This window comes from Aythya fuligula, chromosome 4, assembly GCF_009819795.1.
Source record: "Aythya fuligula isolate bAytFul2 chromosome 4, bAytFul2.pri, whole genome shotgun sequence".
NCBI lineage: Eukaryota > Metazoa > Chordata > Aves > Anseriformes > Anatidae > Aythya > Aythya fuligula.
This window is the reverse complement of record NC_045562.1, coordinates 53,568,714-53,583,783: the sequence shown is the minus strand read 5'-3', so window position 1 is coordinate 53,583,783 and position 15,070 is coordinate 53,568,714. Positions and strand designations below refer to the sequence as shown.

General features: G+C 44.0%; 1 protein-coding gene across 3 annotated transcripts in view; it reads left to right on the top strand.

The window, feature by feature from the left end:
• The first annotated feature begins 876 nt into the window (after positions 1-876).
• Positions 877-15,070, top strand: part of TBC1D1 (TBC1 domain family member 1) — a 102,186-nt gene continuing 87,992 nt past the window's right edge. For 2 of the 3 annotated variants that reach the window (XM_032186104.1, XM_032186105.1), the window contains exon 1: positions 877-1,391. In XM_032186104.1, coding sequence (XP_032041995.1) covers positions 975-1,391 — 417 coding nt within the window. In that variant the 5' untranslated portion in view covers positions 877-974. The remainder of the gene's footprint in view (positions 1,392-15,070) is intronic. The other variant, XM_032186103.1, reaches the window with a different exon arrangement.

Here is a 15,070-nt window from a genome sequence, read left to right as displayed (position 1 = left end):
GGATTTTCTTATGACTGTTCCTCTCTATATATCATTTTAGTAGTGGTGTATATGCTGGGTATAACTGGGTTATAAGAGGGCAATGTGTGACTTGGTTCCAGTTGATAGTTGAGACAAATAAAATGATACAATATCAACGTGGCAAACATTACATATTCTGGCTGGCCGACAAGGCCCTAAAACACAGCCACAAATTGTGAATCCTCGCCTGCTTTTTAGGGGGCTCCTATAAGGATTGTCGCTCCTCTGTGCCATCCGACAGGTGTGTTAGCGATGGGTCAGTTGGCTGCTGTAAGCTTTTACACATGACAAAGATTTCTGGGGTGTTAGCTAATGAGAAAGGTCTGCTTGGTCAGCAGACGATACCCAAGAAAACAACTCCGTGTCAGGGGCTAAGTTCAAGCTCATCCACCCGTGAATAAGAGAGACGACCTTTTCTTCTAATTTCATTTTCTTTTAAATGTGAAAGTGGCTCAGCAAGCATTGATTTCAAATGGCATGCGGGTTATAATGCTAATCTGAGTCCTCTCTCCAATAATGGGATTGATGAAGGCCTATGTGATCCACACCTGCCTGGCCATGAAACAAAAACAGACTAAAGAGAAAGCACACTCTTGAGTTTAGTTACTCATTAGATGATTTAACAGGGGTTACAAGAGTAGCTTTTTTAATCAGGACTGAGCTTTTTACAAGCAATATATTTAGTGCTATTATGTTTGTTGCACAGTAAGGCCCAAGGTAGGGGAAACGTGCAGGTATGTCACGGCATACGGTCAGTATGTCTCTTCTGATATTAATCTGTGAAATATTTGTGTTGCTGACAGTTCATTTTTAATAGGGTTGCAGCACCTACATAACTGTCTCTTTTCCTTTCAGATTTCTTCTGTTCCTTAATTAAGGAGCCATCCAGAAGTTGTCATTCCATGGAACTGATGTGCTGGTGAACTAGTCCGGGATCCCTAAAGGATTGTAAAATGGAGCCAATAACGTTCAAAGTTAAAAAATGCCAAGCACCTGGGGACTTCTCGGCAAGTTTCAGCCTCCAGTTTGTTGGCTCTCTGCCAGTGCATTCCCTGACCACCATGTCCATGCTGCCGTGGGTTGTGGCAGAGATCCGGACGCTCAGTACCAAGTCTCCCAAAGAAGACCCTGGCACTAGCCAAATCCGGCTCTGTGTTTCACCAGCGAGCTTGCGATGTGAACCGGACATGGGGAAAGACCAGCAGTGGGATCCGTTGATTTGCTCCAGTTTGTTTGAGTACAAGCCACAGCAGGTCCACAAGCTGATCCACAACAGCCATGATCCCAGCTACTTTGCCTGTCTGATAAAGGATGGAGCAGCAAATCAGCAAAGTATCTGCTATGTGTTCAAAGCTGATGATCAAACGAAAGTAAGTAAAAAGGAAAAAAAAAAATACCACAGGAAGCAACCCTCATAATCACACTTAAGAACGTGTTCTTGTTGTGTTATCTGATGCTTCACAGAGTGTGGCGTAAGTGGAGGAGCTGACACTACTTCTTTTAAAATGGAGTTGCTTTTGTGCTGTTGGAAACTTCCCTCCACAGTGTAAGATTTTAAGGTTGCATTTATAACTGAAGACTTTACCTCTTTAGAACTCACCAACAGGCTTCACTTTACTTGAGGTTAATGGTTCTGCAGAATTTGAACTGCTCAGTATATGAAGGGAAAGGTGTGTAAATCGGCAGGATCAGAGCCTGAGTTTTGTTGTCTTAGAAGACACTTGGGGTACGAGCTGAAATCTTGGCCCTTGAGTCAGTGAGAGTTTTTCTGTTGATGTCACTGGGGCTAGGGTTTCACCCTTGAGTCATTGTGAACTTTATCTAATCCTACAGTCAGACCTCTCAAATTTCTGTTTTCCTGAGTTGAGATCTGTGTGACTGGGGAAGAGAGGTGCCTCCTTTCTCAGAAGGAAGGAATGGGCTGGAGCCTCCCGACATAGCATACCCTGAGACACAGGTCACTGTGAGCCTCTTCCCAGCTCTGCAATCCACGTGGTGGCAGAGAGGAAGAGAGGCTACAGCGCGGTGCTGCACAGCTGTGACCTGCGGGCTTGCTGCTGCTTATTGCAAGACAGGAGTCACACGTGTAAATGTCAGACTGTGGGTGAAATTCAGCTCTGTCTGCATGCAAATCATGTCCTTGCTGACAAGGTTGCGGCATTAAAAATAGACGGTTGGCTCTTTTGTTTGAGAGTAATGTGAGACAGGAACCGTCTGAGTGAAGAAGGTGAGCAGGGTTTTGCACAACGCTATTGCGGCAGGTTGAGCTGCTGTGGGCAAAACAGGGACACGTCCTTCACCTTTGGAAGGCAGGCTTCAGTGATCACGTTGGAAATCAGCATCTTGTGAGGCTTTTTTTGCCTTGTGAGAGATGTCCTGCTGAAGCACCTTGGAGGTGTTAAGCAAATATACACTGCACGTGGGATTTATGCCAACCTGCCCAATAGCAAAACTCTGCGTGATTCCAAATCCATGGGCTCAAGCTGAGTGCCCAAACCATATGGAAACGGATTTAGTTAAATCACCCTAGGTAAAAAAGCAGTTCCAGTAAATTAGAAGGCAATTATGCTGTAAATCATAAGCATTCAACTGAGAAATCGTGTCAAGTTAGAGTGCGGAATACCAGAGTTACATATGTTAAGAGAGCAGAAATAAGTGGGTCTGTCAGGACTTGGCACTGAATAGCAGCTGGTAAATGTATTTTGCAGTTTGCCTAAGCACTTCATCTTGTGGCTTGTGGTTTTACAGGATTATTTACAGTTAGTGTGCGATGCTGGTCACTTCCAATATGTCATCTTTTACAACAAAAGATTGAACAACAAGTACTGCTTCTTCATGTTTGATCAAATTCCTAGACCTGTTTGAAATGAAAGCACAGAAGGCTGTAGTCAAATTTGCAGCTGCCAACATGTTCTTGTAGGCACCCCCTGGAATTTTCGGATGCTTTCTGAAACTACCTAGCCCCAAGTTCACCCAGCTATCTGTCCTTTCAAAAACCTTCCCCCACCTCAGAAGGAAATCCAGTTCACACCTCTGAACTTGCCAAGGAGTGTTTCTCTTGACCTTTTTTTTTGCCAGCGAGTTTCCTAACTAGGAGGTAGAGGCCCAAGCAGCATTTGTGGAGCTGTGTTTTGCTGAGAGGGTAATGGAAATGCCAAGTGATCTCTTCTCCAAAAGCAAAACCCTGCGTGTTTTACTGCCATTCAGTGTAATTACTGATTACATAAGGAACTTACTTCAAAGTTGGATTAATCAGTGTTGTTATTCTGCCTGCGTATTGTCACACAATGCCTTTTAGCTAATTGGTGTCTACGCGTTTCTGAAGAGGACTGAACTGATGTTACCTGTTTAGCAGATACACAGGGCACTCCAGCCCTTCCAAAGTGGGCATCTTTGTTACGAATTGAGGGAGCTGTTTGTTAAAGGTGAGGGAGTTGGGATGAAGAACTTAGCACTATGTTGCTGCAGTTTCTGTTCAGCTTCAGAAGAAAGAAATTTTAGAAGCAGGACCTTTGCAGCCTGTGTGACTAAGCAGACTCCTATGCTGGCGCTCCTGCCTGTGAGTTCCTGCAACATCTCCTCTGAAGATTTAAAAGCAGTCTTACAAACTTAGTCTGCATTGTCAGGGTCATATTCTCCTCTGAGCCCAGAACAGACAAAAAATGTTGAACTTTTTTACAGAGCTGAAGCAAACAGGGAAAAAAATAAAAGACACAGTAGTCCAGATAGGTTTGGTCACAGAATTTGCATGTTAGTAACAAGTCCTCATCCAGTGGTCCTGAACATCTAAGCTTTTGTGGTAATTGCACTTCATCTATTTCTATTGGAAAAACAACACTGACAACCAAAGCAGGTTGCTAAGCATAATGCTGTAAACTACAGGAGCCACAGTTCTTTGTATCTTCGCAGACAAACTCATAGCAGGGCTTTATTTTACACGGAGTTCTCAGATTAGGGCATGTCTGACTGCAGATTTGAAATAGAGGGTACGTGTGGCTTTGCAAACAGGTTCTGACTGTATCCACACATTAGGGTAAGCAGAATGAAAGAGGGCAGAAGGCTCTGTAGGAGAAGTAGACTGGGCAGATGAAGACGAAAGCAGGTGAGTAGGAGACTAAACAGTGAAAGCCTTTAAAGAGGAGACAAGAAACTTGGACTTCATTCAGACTGAGAACTAGCACTGAAGGGGATAGAATGTGCAGGAACCAGGAACAGACGGCCCTTTAGCATGAGCATTGCAGATAGATAGCAGAACATCAGCTGTTGTTGGATTATTTTATATACATACAGAGACAGAATACTCACTTGAGTAGTGAGAAACTATCCTACTGTATAATGGGAAAACATTTTGTTAGTGGGAGGTGAGTTTTTGCTGGGGAGTAATTAGCTAAAATCTAGAATTGATGGAGCAGTGGAAACATGCAATGTGTTTCCTGGATATGAATGCGGGGCTGTCAGGTTCCTTCTTGATCCATTACCAACACGTCCTCCTTAGAGAAGACATCAGTAGGCAAGTGATTAATGCTAAATAAAGGCAGGGTTCTTAGCCAGGGATTCTTTCTGCTGCTTCTCTTTAGAAGTGAAAGAACAGGCAGTGCCCGATTGTGGTGTTTGCTTCACTCTGTAGGATCTTGTATAATTATTTCCATTGCATCATTACAGCAGCATACAGCCCGCTTCCCGGGCTGATAAAGCAGTGAATAGGGAAGGGTGGAAGAAGTGTTCCTGACAAACTGCTCCTTGGCACATTTCTTAAAAGCAAACTTGTGCATATAGGGATCATTCCACTCCACATAGTGCTAAAAGGAAGAGTTTGCGTTGCCTACAGAGAGCTTCTGCTACGGATCAGGGTTCCCCTTTCTAAGAGGATCTGTTGTCTATAGGATCTGAATCCTTCCTTCCTCCATGTACAACCTCAGTAAATTTCCACTAGTTAAAGTTAGTGAAGTTTTTTATGCTTTCACCCTCACCATGCAAAGATTCTGATGGGGCCTCATGATTAAGTGGTTTCTGCCTGGTGCTGCGGCTGAAGTGTTCATGCATATTCCTTGCAGGTGCTCAGGAATGGAGCAGGACTCAATTATATTGCCCGTGGGGAGCTTGGAGGGGCTGCTAATAGGTCAGAGATGGGGATTATGCATGCCATGTTGAGTAATGATGGTGGAAGCTGGGGGAAAAAATGATCTCTCCAGTAAATCTGTGCTTGCAGAACAGTTCCTTCATTGTAAGAACACGGAGTTGTTGAACAGCTTGGCCAGGGCGCCTGGGCACGATGTGTGCGTGATGGCTCGAATGAGAACCTGCATGCTACCAGCCTGCCTGTCCTCCCAGTGACCTCTGCTCTGAAATTTATTTAGGCTCTACAGAAATGGGATGCCGTTGGCATTGTGGTTGTTGAAAGCTGTTGACATTAAACATCACTGGCATTTTTGTCCTATACTTGGGTCGTGGTGGTTTGAAAGGTACAGTGCTGGGAACTGTGGCTGTGTGTTTCCTGAGGCGTGCTGCTTCCTTCGTAAACTCATTGTCCACGAACACATTGTCCTTCCATACGACACCTTGCTTAGCACTTCTTTCACTCTGAGGCATGAGAGAGATTAATACCCTGTGTCAGCGTGCTCCTAGCTTCTCCTGAGCTGTCTCCAACAAATACAGAGTAGCCGAAGCATTAGAGGAAGAGCAATTTCTGTTCTCTACTTTCAGTTCAGAAAAGCATTTCTACATCCCATTATGCTGGTTTTAGTTTGATGTATCAAATGATTTGTTTTTCTTAGGTATTTTTAATCTTAACTGATTCATGTTTTGGCTGGCAAGTGAAATATTGGTCACTGCAACGTATCTGAGAATGCCCTGGGCCAGTTGAGATTTAAGGCAGGTGAAACTTGTATTGTCCTCTATTATATTTTTATATTTATTGTCAATAAAGAATGACAGTTCTCATCTCAATGATTTCATGGAAGCCTGATGTGAAGAAGGCATTGTGTCCCTCAGCCTTTTGCATGTCCTGTGTCACCAGCACCCCTGCCCCACTCAGCAGTAGGCCTACATTTCCCTTTGCCTTTTTGTCATCTATGGACTTAGAGAAGCCCCTCTTGTTGCCTTTCACATCCCTCTGCAGATACAACTGTAGGTGAGTTTTGGCTTTCCAAGCAATGTCTTTACATCCTTGAGCAGTGTCTCTGTATTCCTCCAAGGTTACTGTCCCTGCTTCCACCTTCTGCATGCTTTGTCTGTTAGAGCTTTGCCAGCAGCTCCTTGTTCATCCGTGCAGGCTGCTGGCATTTTTACCTGCCCACTGGGACAGCCTGCTCTGGAGCTGGAAGGGGGCGATCTTTGAATATCAATCTGCCTTCTTGGATCCCTCTTCCCTCCAGAGCCTTTATCCCATGGGACTTTTTCAAGCAGATCCCTGAAGAGGGAGGCCAAAATCTGCTCACGTGAAGTCCGGGGCTGTGATCTGGCTTTTTGCCCTGCTTCCTCTTAGGATCCTGAGCCAAGGCTACCTTCAACCTTCACATCCCCAACAAGCCCTTCCTTGGTTGTGAGTACAAGGTCCTGCAGAGCACCTGTCCTCATTGGGATTTCTGTCATTTGGGTCAGGAAGCTGTCACTGATGCTCTTTAGGAAGCTCCTGGACTGTTTATGCCCCGCAGTATTGTTCCTCCAGCTGCTATCAGGATGGTCCATGAGGACAGGGCCTGGGAATGTGAGCCTGCTCCTAGCTGGCTGTGGAGGGCAGTGTCCGCTTGTTCTTCCTGGCTGCAGGGTTCAGTAAGTTCCTGTATGCGGGGTACAAGTCAGCAGACAGCACTGCCACCTCTTGTAGTGAAGCAGATGCTCAGAAAGCTTGACTTTCCCTGTTTATTTCCTTTTGTGATACAAGTAGGAGGTTTAGAGGGTTTGAGGGAGAGCCTAGAAACTTGCGGCTGGCGTCTTCTCAGAAGAAATATTTCTCTGAGATTATCAATGATTATCAAGAGCTGGCGTATGAAGATATATAGAAAGTTTAGTGCAGGTTTTGAAAGATTAAGGTAAGTTCTCTCTCTTTTCTAGAATCTCCATGCAAGTTGTCCCAGGAGATCTCTAACATATGCTTGTGTGTACCAGAACTGTTAATGGCACAGTGGGAGAACGCTGGATGGGACTGTTCTTTTCCATGACATGGAGTGGGACTGTTCCTGACTGAAGTGGCCTCCCAGCTGCAGAACACATTCACAAGTCTGCTTGCTGCTTCTAAACCCTCATTCTGCAGTGTCACAAAGCAGGGAGAGGTTTTGGCCCAGGAACTGGGCTTCTGTCAGCTGCAGGCATGTTGCCAGCAGAGTGGCAGTGCCTGCGTTTCTTGGCCCTGCAGTTGCTTTAAGAGCTCCTGCTTCTTAAACAACCTTCACCTGCTTTTATGAGTTACAATAGCTTATGTGCTTAAGGAGATCAGGCTGCATTACCTGCAATGCAATACGCTTTGTTGCGTGCTGTTTGGGAGCTGCTTATGGCCTGGAGCAGCTGGTTTCAGATAATCAACACTTAGGTCTCTGTGAGGCTGCACAGAGCTGAAGTTGGGAGTGAACTTCACATTATTCATCTATAAAAGGAACAGCGAAGGCCCCGTGAACTCCAAAGCAGTTGTTGCGAGGCTTAGCTTCGTGACAGAGGGTTCTTATGCAACTTGTTTTTACATTACACTTAAAGGTATGACCTCATAAGTAGCTCATTTTTAATAGGGCCATTTCCTTTTCTTAATGAATTCAGCAAGGTAACTGTAAATATGGAGGTATTTTGTGTATTATTGCTTGATGAGTCTGGGGAGATTAAAATTTTGCAAGGGGCATAAAACTCTGCTGGAACAAAACACAGTAACTGGCCTTAGTGCAGCTGAGAGCTTGATTTGGCTGTTTTTTTCCCTCCTATTCACATGCACTTTTTTGCTTGCAATTAAGAAGGCTCCATCAGAAACCAAGTGCTAGCATTACTTCTCAGTTTAGGAAGTTTCTCATCTCCCAAATACCAACTGGAGAAATGCATGTTAAAAACAGAAGGAAAACACAGAGCAAAGAATCTAATGCATGCCTGTGCACATATATAGTCTGCTATATGAAGTGGGTGAAAGTTTAGCTCTGTAAACCTTAACAGAGTATCCTGTGTAATGCAATAGCCAGCTCTGCTTTGGCCGTCCTCAGCAAGTAAACGGGCTTTTTGCTCATCCTGAGCCAGCAGCGTAACTGTCGCTGCACCAGCTCCATGCCTGGGGGCTGTTCCAGGGATTTAGGCATGGGAGCTTCCTCTGCTTTCAGGGGCTTTGGCAGTCACTGACCCCATCCCAGCAGTAATGTCCCAAGCCTTTCCGGTGCCATATCGGAATCTAGAGTGACTCTGTGGCATTCCTGGCTCAGCTAAGTTCTCCTTTGTTCACTCCTGTTTTATAAGAAATATTGTATGATTTCCCTCAGCCCCGCTTCTGATTGCCACATGGAGGAAATGATCTGTGCAATGCCACTTCCTGACTTGAAGTCAGAGATAACGTCTTAGCAGGGAAGATGAAATGCATCATGTGGGTTGTTAGATAAATGTCTTCTCTCACAGTGGCAGCAACGTATAAAATTGTATTTTCCTGTGATTTCCTCAACCTGCTAAATCCTACCAAAAAATCTGCTCCAGAATGACTATAAAGAATTTTTAACAGGACTTTGACAGTACAGTATTCTGTATCAGAGGAGATTATTTGAGGATTTTTCAACTTAATATTGAAATGTTCTCTGTCTCACCTGATCTGTCATGTATGCTTCTTTTTAGAGCCGAAGTTCACACATGCTGACATTATTGATTGTTCCTTCACCTTTTCTGTTGGGTATTGTAGCAGAAACAACAGTGGAACTGATGCTAAAAAGTAATTAGCAGGCTTGGGACCGCTTCTCTTGGACTACTAACCATTCCTCTTGTCTTACCAGGTCTGATGCTGGTAGTTTGTGAAGTCCGGTACAGGCAATAGGAGCTGTAGGCCATAACGCCCAAGCATCCTCAAGAGTAACAGTAGAGTTTCCTTCTGAAACTTCACGTAGGGAAGAATTGTGGTCTCCATTTTACAGATTGAGACCACAGAAGAGTTCAGGAACCTGTGTCTCACAGTGCAGGATTCATAGCCTCTATCTAAACCCATATCTGTAAAGCATCTTACATTTACACTTACATTTTTCTACACTTATGTTTTTCATCAATAAGAGTCCCTGGAATTAGTGTGCATGCCCAGAACAAATTCTGCCTTGGAAGGATGAAGCAGTTCAGCACCTGTCCTAGCTCTGCTTGGCAGGCTCCTGCTGCCACGGCCGCTGTGAGGATGCTGAGCAGAGCCACCAGGCAGGCTGGAGAGCAGAGCATTTGTAGAGGAGGAGGGAAATGGAGCTCATTTCTTCCTCTTGGCCCAGGAAACTAAACACAGGGAATGAGCTCAGATCCTCTTCTATTTCTGTTCATAAGGCACTATTGAGCAACTGCAACACCAGCATGTTCCCAGCTGCCTCTGGTTTTTGTTACATTTTTACACAATTTTGGAGGTTGTCTATAGGCTCTGGGGGGCTTCCTTGCAGAATTCATTCCTTACATCCTTACCTCCTTCCTTCCCTCTCTTGTGCAGAAAATCTTTCTGTCATTCTCCATTCCTTCCAGCATGGAAATTTGATCTGATTTCCCAACAATCTCACCTAGACATTCCCCACACTTTAACAGACAAAGCATACTTGGGCCATAACGTTATAGGTACAGTGAGTGCCTGAAAAACACCATTGATTTAATTCAAGAATGATTTGTGTGTAAGTAGTCATCTACATGTGCAGCATTGTGCACTGAAATGCAATTACATATGGTTTTGTACTACGGAAGCAAATAATTACAGGAGGAGGTTAAGTGTATGTTCCATAGGCTTTGAGAAAGCTCTTTTACACTGTTTTTAAGATTTATTTTTCTATGAATTCTGGGTGCAGTAATTAAGATGGTAGGGGAGTGAAGGTGATGATAGAAAGGGAGAACTGAATTTTATCAGGCCAGGTCCACCTTGACTTTATTTCCAGTATTTGTAAGGCTTCATCCAAGTGTAGGAATCTACAGTCAGTGCATATGATTCAGAGGTCTCCTGAATCATCAAATTAAGTGTCTGCTTTTGCAGTCATCTGTTTGAAAACAGTTTATCCAGAATAACTCTATGAATTATAGTATTTAGGCAGTGGGCCAGATTTTTCCTTTGCATTGAATCACTTGCTTCATCCCGTGTTTGCAGAGATCATAAACCTGTGTGTCCTGAAGATGCATCCTCTGCAGGTACATTGTCAAGTGGTGTGCAGTGTATACTGCACGCTTAACCTCCACCATAATAAGTTCTTACCTTAGTGAGAATGGTGTTGGGAAGCAATTTCCCTAATTCTGGTGTTCCTTTGATCCCATGATTCTACTGTTGTCAAAAGGTGCTTTAGGCCTGTAGATATGGGGTCACATTTTAAAGTCCTGCCATAAAAATTGTCTTGTTTCCTTTCATCTTCTACTAAGCACACGTTGACTGACCTGTTTCTTTGCATATCTCCAAAGAGAAGCTCTCCCTTAGTCTAGCCTGGTGCAGCTGCTGGTGCCTGCACTCCCTTGGTTGCTGATCTGTGCAATCCCACTTTTCCCTCTACTCACATATCATGCTATGCTATCACTCACGGAGCCAGCTGAGAGCAATTTAAATATTCCAAAAGAAAAAGAGATGCATTCGTGAACAAATTGCTGTCCTGACCTGATCACAGTACGGCTTCACGAGCACCTTTGTGAGAGTTGGGGGAAGCAAGGCCATGCTTTCCGAAGCAGGTGGCACCTCAGGTCCCTGATTCAGACCTATACTTCCATGGGGTTTTAGTTCAAATGTATTCTGGTGATACTTTGAGTTGCTAATAGCTGTCCTCCCTCAAAAGAGGCAGTTAAATTGTTATTTCCTCTTCTGAGCCATCCCTTGACACACATTCTCAGTGTTTTCCCCTGTGCTGGCATTGATGGTTCTGCAGCCCTATGTTGAGCTGCTTTAGGACTAAAATAGCTGAGAAAACAATAATGCAGAAAAATTGAATTGCTTTCTGCTCCAGACCAGTTCCGCATACCCTGTTAGGTCACCTTATATGTTTTGTCACATTTCACAGATACAGAAACTGAAGTGAGAACATAAAGTAATTTGGGGCAGACTTTTCCTGGCATTTTTCCAAGCAGCTGGTGGAAATAGCGTGCAGCCCCAGAGGTGCCCTACAGGGCTGTGCAGCAGGAACCCTGATGGGATCTTTTACGGTGATCCTCAACGAATGGCTCTATGGGTGGAGGTACACTGGGAAGCATGGAGCCTTACTCAGCCTCAGTACAGGTAACACAGCCCTCTGGGCTCTGGAACAGTCACGGGCCTTGAAATGTGCCCTGCTGGGAGGAAATCGCTGTGTCCCAGCCCAGTGAGCCCGCAGGCGGAGGTGCCTTGCTGAGCAGTCCCAAACAGCACAGGGACAATCTGTGTGCTGGTAAATAGCTTCGTACAGCCTTGTCTCTGCTGCTGGTGCTGTGATGGGAATTGAGAGCTTTTAGTACGCTTCTGTGATTTATACCTAATTGTCTTAGAATTACAAGTGAAGCTGTCTCTGAGGGGTTGAACGTGTTGTGAAAGGCTGTCACATGGCAGTTTCTTCATTTTTGTGGCTTTAGCTTCACTTTGGCACTAACTTACTGGTACTTATATACTGTTACCAAGAACTAAGTGAACCCTCTGTGACCAACTTCAAAAACATTGCGAGAGTCTTGGTGTTGCTACAGTATTCAAATCTATTTGAAAAGCTTGCAGATAACTTAGTGTAAAAGATGAATTTGAAAACTTGATGGTTTCTAAATCCACACAGTTCTCAAAGAACAATGTAGGTCTTCAGTTGAGAGGCTATGTGTATCCATGCATTTACTCCAGCACTACACATTAGGTTCTCCAGCTTCACAAGTGCTAACAACAACTAAATTGGTACCGACAAAGTGACTCAGCTCACCTTACTGTAAGGTAGGAAGTCTGCCTTCTGCAAAGGTGTTGGATGCAATGCACACAAAGTGAGCGTGTCTCACATCTCCTTGCAACGAAGTACGGGTTGTGCCTGTGCAAAAGAAAGAGAATGCAACCTGGGTTTCTAGATGCGTGTACAGAATTAAGAATTCAGAAAATACTGTTTGATTCATATCAATGTTGAATGTTAGCCTGAACGTAAGATACCACAGAGGATAACTAATCATAAGGGAGCTCTGCCGTGTTTCCTGTAGTTACCCATTGCTGTGGCTTATTAAAGTTGATTTGAGAATAGAGGACGCTTGGAAGAATGCAGCCTTGTTGAATGCCAAATGCAAGTCAGAAAATCTAATCTGGATTCAATAGACAGTTTATATTTTTCATGTAATTAATGATCGTAAGGAATTCAAAGTATGTGCAGTTGCGATGTTTTAAAATCAATTTTGTGCTATGTGGTGCAGTGAGGGTTCTATGCAATTCAAAGCCAGAAAATATGTTTTAGAGGGGAAAATAGAACTGCTTTGGCAAAGAACAGTTTGTGTAAAGAGTCAGTCTTATTTAATGCAGTGTTAGTTTTCATGGCACACCATACAATAACATATTGAAAACAGTGTAATTCAGTTAGTGAAAGATAACATTTTTAAATGGGGGAGATTGCTCTCTCAAATATATGAAAAAACAAAGGCAATAGCTGTCATGTGGGTTAATGCAAAATATCCAGACAAACTCTTGCATAAATCAGGTTTTAGGACTGGGTCCTATGTCAGTGATCTTCCCTCAAGATGAGTAAAACCAAAAACTTTCTCTTTTTCTTTGCTTCACAAGTTTCTCCAAAAAGCTTGGGCTTTAGCTCCCTTGGAGATGCTTTAACATGTACGTTCGTGTTCCTGCAATTTATTCCTTTTTCAGGTTCTAAAGTGGCCCTAATGGATAAATTCAAGCCATACGCATTAAAACACAAAGATGCCAATTAATAAATAATGATACTGAGTAAATCACCCTCCTGAAATAGCTCCTCGTTTTTCCATGCAATCAGCTTGTCATTTAGAGTTTTGCCTGCATGGCCCCGGCATTTCTGCTGTGCCCTCAGGGTCATCAGATGGGGGCTCTCTGCCTGGTGGAGCAGAGACCCCGAGCAGAGGAGGCGTATATAACTGCTCTATTTACTGCACTACCACGGTCTCCCATCCCAATATATGTCCAAGTGAATAATGGTAACAAATCACTATCATAAAATGGGTGCTTTCCCTTGCCTGCTATAGACACAGTTGCTCTATATTTCTGTTATTTTACCCTCTCTGAGGACGTCAAGTTATGGGAAGGGTTGTGGGAAATATTTTCCTAAAGGATGATTTGTGTGACTGGACAAACACAGGCTTAAATGGGTATGTGTGCCTGCCCCAAAGGTTGAGCATCGACGATCTGATACGAGGATTGAGTGGATAATGCCAGTTTATCCTTGCCTTGTCCTTTGCAGGAAACTACAGCCCGATGCGTGCTGCTGCTTTCTTTCCCACCCTCCCCCTGCTTTTCCCTGTGACACTAACTGAGATGTATCAGGGTTGTAAAAACAGCTGGGCTGCTGATCCCTCCTGCCTTGGGCGAAGTTTCATCCTTCTGTGTAACTTGTGGAGAGCTTTTAGTTTCCTAAAGCCTCTTGTTTCAGCCTTAACAAATAAACAAGCAAAGAAACAAAGCCCAGCCTGGCTTCAGGCACATGTAACGCGAGCGCGCTTGCAGGTACGTGGCTTCTGATTTCTGTGGTTAATTCCTTGAGAAAGATTTTTCAATGAGACAAAACCACCTTCGAAACCAGATCAAAAGAAAGCAATAGCTGTCGTGCATTAGTGTGTTCAGGATGATTAACACAGCTGATTTAACACCCCTAGTAGGAAAATCGGGCTTATTCCTTTGATTAAAAATGCAAACGGGGGCCTGGCATTTGCCTAGGAAGCAATAACATGCTGAAGTCTTGAACAGCAAAGCTCGGTTCACCACTTTCACTTCTCTGTCCCACTCACCACTTTCAGCCCCTGCTCTAAGGTCCCCAGAGCAAGTAGCTTTTTTCCCCTCTCCCTTCACAACAGTTTGCAGACTCATCACAGCTCGAGCCGAGGTGTTTAAGTGCCACTTAGTGGCTGTCCAGAGCAAATGTAAGATGCTGTGCTAGCTGGGACAGTTTCACCTCTCCTGCTATTCCACCAGCAGGGGAATGCCTCCTTGCCTTATCTTTGACAGCCTAAGATTGTCTGAAATCAATCCAAAAACCCTGGTGGGCTTTAGGTAAGAATTTCAGTGCCATTGAAACTGACTTGTTTCCAAATTTGAAGTTCTGTTTGCGTTCTCCTTGTGCCTTTTTTTGGCAATAAAAACTTGTAAAAGTATTGTGATGAGTTGCTATTTTGCTGTGTGGTGAGCTAGCACAGGACCCAACAGTGAGAAAAGGTGCTGCCTGAGAACCAAAATGCTGGCATTCCTAGAACTGCTAACAAAATGCACTTTATTCTTCACTATTAACACTGGAGGGGAGAAAATAAGGCACATGATTCATTGGCCTTAGTGTTTGGCGTTAGCTGATGTTCTGGGATGTCTGCTCCTTAGCAGGATGGAAGTGAAAACTGACACGTTATGAGCATGATATATGGATACCTGGTCCTAAGGACCGAGGTTTCTCTTCTCAAAACTGAAAGAACTTCAGAGTGTAACTTACCTCTAAGTTACTAATTCAATAATGAAATAGTTGCATCCAGAGGACAACAGACATGGGAGTGCATGCACTGTTTGTGTGCAGGCCTCCTCTTTGCTTGTAGGAGATTTTCAGTGGGTGCTCTGCAGGTTGTGAACTGTAGAAAACGTGCTTCCAATTTTCCATTAAAATGAAGACTTTTTGCCTTTTTGTTTTGTTTTGTTTCAGCAGAAGCTTTACAGTTGTTGTGTTTTTAAAGAGTACCTGTATGGCAGCTGTGTTTGCAAGAGTCAGAAATGTTCCCAGCAACATCAGACAAA